This window comes from Rhodamnia argentea, chromosome 11 (genome assembly GCF_020921035.1).
Source record: "Rhodamnia argentea isolate NSW1041297 chromosome 11, ASM2092103v1, whole genome shotgun sequence".
Classification (NCBI taxonomy): Eukaryota; Viridiplantae; Streptophyta; class Magnoliopsida; order Myrtales; family Myrtaceae; genus Rhodamnia; species Rhodamnia argentea.
In genome coordinates this window covers 16097686-16104190 of record NC_063160.1, presented here as the reverse complement: position 1 = coordinate 16104190, position 6505 = coordinate 16097686, and the positions used below count along the sequence as shown (strand labels likewise).

Below are 6505 nucleotides of genomic sequence, written 5' to 3'. Positions count from 1 at the left end.
AATTTTCGCCTCGAAGTCCTTTAGAAAGGATTGGCGAACACTCCAATTTTTTTCCCAAGGCAGTTTGAAAATGCTGAGTGGCGCTCAATAATTCGTGCGTGGCCGAGGTGGGGTTACTCAGTTCGGGTTCGGGGGCGGTGGTGGGAGCCACCGCTCTTCGCCCGCTCGTGGCCTTCCCTCTTTCATGTGCTACGTGACACTCGCCTCTATTATTGTCCCTCCAAAATCAAAAAACCTCTCTCCCTCTCTCTGTCATCTGCACCCCCACCGCCTGCTCGACCAGTTCGACCATTTCCCTCTCTCTCGATCTCTTCCATGGTTCCTCTCCCTCCGCCATGCCTTCTCGCCCCATCTTCCTCTTCTCCCTCCCAAGGTCTCTCTCTCTCTCTCATCCATTGTGATCGTTACGTAATCCATGCTTTGAAATGTTTCATCTTTAGCTGAAAGAAGGTGATGCGATTTGCAGTGCGTTTCGAACTTAGACATTCCTGTAATTTTCTTCGCCCGCAGGTGGATTGGACGCCAGCTGGGGCTGCAGAAGCCGAGCAGCGACGGCGGCTCCGGCGACAGCGGGAGCGACGAGAACCCGGTCTCCCACTCCATCGAGTGCTACGCTTGCACCCAGGTAGGCGTCCCCGGGTTCCACTCCACCAGCTGCGACCGGGCCCACCAGCAGCCCGAGTGGGAGGCCTCCGCGGGCTCCTCCCTCGTCCCCATCCATGCCAGGCCCGGGCAGCAGAAGGACGGGACCGGCCGCCGGGGGGCTCAGCACGGGCCGTTCGGGCGGGTGCTGGATCCGAGGAGCAAGCGGGTGCAGCGGTGGAACCGGGGGTTCCTGCTGGCGCGGGGGATGGCGCTGGCCGTGGACCCGCTCTTCTTCTACGCGCTGTCGATCGGGCGGAGCGGGTCGCCCTGCCTGTACATGGACGGCGGGCTGGCGGCGATCGTGACGGTGCTGCGGACGTGCGTGGACGCGGTGCACCTGTTCCACCTGTGGCTCCAGTTCAGGCTGGCCTACGTGTCCAGGGAGTCGCTGGTGGTCGGGTGCGGGAAGCTCGTGTGGGACGCGCGCGCCATCGCCTCCCACTACGTCGGCTCCCTTAAGGGCTTCTGGTTCGATGTCTTCGTCATCCTCCCAGTTCCCCAGGTCCCATCCTCCTCCTCCTCCTTCCTTCCTCTCTCTTCTTCCAGTCAAATTCATGGGGCTCGGAAACCCAACTCCCTTAATCTTTCCCGAAAACCATATTCGAGCAAGCTGTCACTTCTGCACAGTAGAGAGCTTGCGGATGTACTTGATGTAGAATTTCAGTTACCACACTGTAATAATCAGAAAGAGAGAGAGAGAGAGAGAGAGAGAGAGAGAGAGAGAAGTTAACCTGTATCATGTGTTTTCCGAGGTAATTATTCTTGAAAGAGAAAAGCGTAAACGACGTGGCATGTTACGTTTGAACGCAAGAAGAAGATAAAAAAACGAATAATTTGACAGTACGATGTGAAAGAGTGTGTGTGTGGTCCGGTCTGAACGAAAGACTGACGAGAGTGACGAGCGTCTGAGGTGTCCAGCACTGCGAACATGTAACCGTCACCCTTTTTTTTTAACGCACGTTCATCACGCGGCCATCCTTTTCCCTTCATTTTTTTTTTAACTGAGATCCATACGCTCCGACGACGACGTCGTTTTCTCCCCATCGTCGTCGTTAACGTACGTGGCTTCTTCGCCCTTGTGCAGGCTGTGTTCTGGCTAGTGGTGCCGAAACTGATCCGGGAAGAGAAGATTAAGCTGATCATGACCATACTCCTCCTCATCTTTCTGTTCCAGTTCCTTCCCAAGGTCTACCACAGCATCTGCCTGATGAGGAGGATGCAGAAGGTCACGGGTTACATCTTCGGCACCATCTGGTGGGGCTTCGGCCTCAACCTCATCGCCTACTTCATCGCTTCTCATGTAAGTTCAATTCGCCCTCCGCCTCGGAATGCTGGTGCAGCCGTATAAAGCGGATACTTAGCTTCTTGCATGTCCATGTCCTAAGAAAAACTTTCTCGCATTCAACTGCAATCATCGCCCCTGTACTAAAGTAGATTCAAGAAATCCTCTAATTTTCCCACTAAGAAAAGATTTACGGAGCAGCTCTAGTCCTGTAAGTTCACACCTGTCTAGAGTTGATCGTCATACAACGGGAAGGCCCGGTGGTCCTACCTTCATAGGGTACTAGAAGGCCATCCTCCTAATTACTAGGCCAACCTGCTGTATACGCAGCTAACTCATGAAGACAGGGCAAACAAATGAATCAAGAAAATGAAGTTTAGTCTGCTAATGTAAGTGTCTTCCTGTATGTTCAATGGTTAGTTCTAATTGTTCTGAACAGAACTAAAGAACTTCTTGCTCTGGTTGGTTATAGACACATCTGCTTACCAAATGTGGATCCATTCTCGGAAAGTGTATAACAAGACAACCTGCTCGCAGGTAGCTGGTGGGTGCTGGTACGTCCTGGCGATACAACGCGTGGCTTCGTGTCTCCGACAACAGTGTGAGAGAAACGTCCACTGTGATTTCTCTGTGTCTTGCGCCGAGGAGGTCTGCTACCAACTTTTGTTACCTGCCGGCACCATGGAAAGCCCGTGCGGCGGGAACAGGACAGCCATGGCCGGAAAGCCATTGTGTTTAGACGTGGATGGGCCATTTCACTACGGGATCTACCAGTGGGCTCTTCCGGTCATTTCTAGCGACTCCGTAGTTGTGAAGATCCTTTATCCAATATTTTGGGGTTTGATGACCCTCAGGTGAGTTCTCGGTTGAAGTACCTTTGTATGGTTTGCACTTGCAGAAGATATATATACATATTACTAGTTTGAACCCGCTTTCTGCTTGTCTGATCTTTGCTTATAAAAGCTTCTATAGTGCTGTTGCTAGAGCACCATATTATCTAGATTCGCAATCTTTCTTTCCTCCTCCAGTAATTGAGACTTACAGTTTGCCGAAGTATTTCGAAGATGAATAATGTCTAAATGGTTGTTGTGCTTGCAGCACTTTTGGTAATGATCTAGAGCCCACGAGCCACTGGATGGAGGTGGTATTCAGTATATGTATCGTCCTTAGCGGGCTACTTCTGTTCACTCTCTTGATTGGAAACATCCAGGTATGATGATCCATTAGTGACATTACTTGTTAGCCCGTCCTTTGGTTACGAAGCCGTAATCTGAAATGAGAAAATTCAATTATCGCTTGGAAGGTGTTTCTGCATGCTGTCATGGCGAAGAAGAAGAAAATGCAGCTGAGGTGCCGCGACATGGAATGGTGGATGAGGCGGAGGCAGTTACCCTCCCATCTGAGGCAACGGGTGAGGCATTACGAGCTCCAGAGGTGGGCGACTATGGGAGGGGAAGATGAGATGGAACTGATAAAGACGTTGCCCGAGGGGCTGCGGCGGGACATTAAGCGCTATCTTTGCTTGGACCTCATCAGGAAGGTAACCCGAGTTGCAGCAACTTTGCTTTTTACAGATGATGAGAACTGCATGTGCCTTCTGCTTTTCGAACTGCTGTTACTTACACTACTTCTTCCTACATTGTGTCGAAATACTCTATTGTCCGGACAGTTCTCCCGAACTCATCTCTAACTCGACATTATGCTTTTCAGGTGCCGCTTTTTCACAATTTAGATGATCTTATTCTGGACAATATCTGTGACCGGGTCAAGCCCCTAGTCTTCTCTAAAGATGAGAAGGTGCCACTTCCTATGTTTGCAAAGTTTCCTTTTCATTTGCCACCAAATGAATTCAGAATGACTGAAGATTTCTCTCCTAATCTGCCAGATCATTAGGGAAGGTGACCCCGTGCAGAGGATTGTGTTTATCGTGCGCGGACACATCAAACGCCTCCAAGGCCTGAGCAAAGGAATGGTAACGACGAGCTTGCTTGAGCCCGGTGGCTTCCTGGGCGACGAACTCCTGTCCTGGTGCCTGCGACGCCCGTTCATAGACCGCCGTCCAGCCTCATCCGCGACATTCATGTGTATGGACTCTATAGAAGCGTTTGGCCTGGATGCTGACCATCTCCGGTACATTACCGACCACTTCCGCTATAAGTTCTTAAACGAGAGGCTCAAATGGAGAGCAAGGTACTACTCATCCAACTGGCGCACCTGGGCTGCAGTGAAGATTCAGTTCGCTTGGCGCCGCCACAGGATGAGGACCCGGGGCCCGGCGGCGAGTCCGGTGTCAGAAGATGGCGGAAGTCGCAACCTCTTGCAGTATGCTGCGATGTTCATGTCGCTGAGGCCACACGACCACCTTGAATAACTGAGTTTTACTCGGCTTCTTTCATTCCTATAATAATCGGATGAATCCAGGACGTGCTGAGTTCTTGTTAATCGGAGAGCGTTCTGGGGGGTCCCCAGGGGTGACGGCAAATATCGGGAACAATTTTTTTCAATGATTAAATAAGATTACCTTCTCTTGATTAATTTGAGCATCGGTTGATGATTAGTTGAATCTTGTTGAATGGCCAATTTGTCGGAGGTAAGAAAACTTTAGATGGTCGGATCTCTCGTGCCATGTGCTCTGTCATGTACCATGTGCTCTGTCATGTACGATAGATGAAGAAGAAGCACAGACGAGAACATCAGCCGACAGTACGAAAACAAGAGAAGGTGTCAGTATTAGCATCTGTCCTTGTCCATGAGAAAACATCTAATGGAAGTATCGGGTTAAACATAATGACCCCTTTCCTCGGGCGTTTTAAAGAGGCTATGATGTCAAGTTTCAGGAATTCCTTCCGTGAAAAATCAATTTTCTTGAGGAAGTTCATTCTAGAGAATTGAGGACAAGAATACAGAGAATCTGCTAACCAATGCGGGATGATTGTTGATTCATTTGGCGAATATTTACTACATTCAAGAGATTCAGGCTACGTTTGGTAGTCCGGATAAAACTCAAGAAATGATATGTTTTATCATATTCTGTATTTGTTAATTGTGGAGGATAGGATAAAAGGAGATATAAGGGAATAAAATAATCCCTGGGATAGGGGTGGGATAGAGCCGAATAGGATTTCTCTTATCCATCTCTCAAGCCACCCCTCTCGGCCAAGACCCATCCGTCTATCCGCCACACCGAGCCATCTCTCCGGCGGCAGTGGGCAACTTCTCCGGCAAGCATTGGTGGCGCGCGGGCTGCTTCTCCAGCAAGTATTTCAAGCTATAGACAAAGACGAAGCCACTTATAAAATATGCTAAAATGAGTTTGCAAGGAGCGACGATTTGTTCTTTTCAATATTCAGTTGTGTTTAAAAGCAAGCGAATGATATTGGCAAAAATAGAGGTATGAAAGTAGTCATGAAGGAAAATTATATCATTAACGAGAAAAGTTTTCTCCTTTCTGGATCTGCTTTGCCTTGAATTGTAAAATTCTTCCAGCGAAAGGTCCATGCAAAGCAAAAGTGCATGCGCAGCAATGTCATCTTCCTTAGAGATAGCAATTTTGTAGACAACCCTTTTAGCATATCAATACAATTGACGCAAAACCAAATTCACCAATTTAACGTCAGGATCAGATCATGCTTTCGTATCATCACCTCATGTCGTGTTATGAATTATCATACACACATTACACGAAATTATATGAAGACAATAAGGCCATCATTTTGAATGCATGTCGGGTGGATTTGTCAAACGGGTAAATCGGGTTTGGCAGAAAATGGTCCTACCCAAATTGACATATTTAATCCGTTTTGGCCTATTTTCATATAATACAAATATAGGGATTCATACCCGACCTAACATATACCCAATCTGACCCATGTTGCTTAAATACTTCAAATTTAACCCAATTTAGGAAAATTTGTTTATTGTAAATTTCTAGAAAAATTATATTGCCAAAACTGTGAACACAACTTTTTATAATTTTTAAAAAATATATGTCAATTTAGGTCTTTGTAGCTCCCGGCAATCGTCCCCTCAAGCTTCCACCCGATGAGCGGCCGGAGATTTGCTCCATCAATTCCGAAGAAGAGGCTCTGGATGGTACAAGTCAAGAATAATTATAAGATAGGATATAAATATATCTGATTTTAAATATGTAAGTCACCAAATAGGAGATAGGATATGATCAAATTATTGGATTCTTTATCCTAACCTATCCGATCATATCATGACTATAAATACGGACGACTAAACGCACTTTTATGGTATTTCTTTCTTGTTGAAAGCGATCTCCATTTAAACTTAGACCTGATCAGTGGATGGATTTGACTGCATCAAATCAACCGTTTAATAGACTATTAATTATCCTACTCACTCGTAATTAGGGAAAAATTAACACTTTCTTTTTAGACAATCAAGTATGAACGGAGCTAGCCGTTGATTTCTTGTATAGACCCGCTCATTTATGTTTCAAGTACCACGGGTGGAGCAGATCAATTATAGACAGAACTAACCATTGATTTGTTATCTAGACTCGTTCATTTACACTTTCGAGTCTCACGAGTCAGGCAAATCAATTGACCGCCA

The 6505-nt window shown here is 47.1% G+C and overlaps 1 protein-coding gene across 1 annotated transcript; it reads left to right on the top strand.

Moving 5' to 3' along the window:
* The first annotated feature begins 226 nt into the window (after positions 1-226).
* LOC115727631 (cyclic nucleotide-gated ion channel 2) lies at positions 227-4459 on the top strand. The gene is made up of 8 exons (XM_030657884.2): positions 227-373; positions 511-1147; positions 1730-1945; positions 2465-2781; positions 3026-3137; positions 3231-3467; positions 3638-3724; positions 3813-4459. The coding sequence occupies exons 1-8, from the start codon at positions 336-338 to the stop codon at positions 4296-4298; spliced, it is 2130 nt and encodes a 709-aa protein (XP_030513744.2). The 5' UTR covers positions 227-335; the 3' UTR covers positions 4299-4459.
* The last annotated feature ends 2046 nt before the right edge of the window (positions 4460-6505 follow it).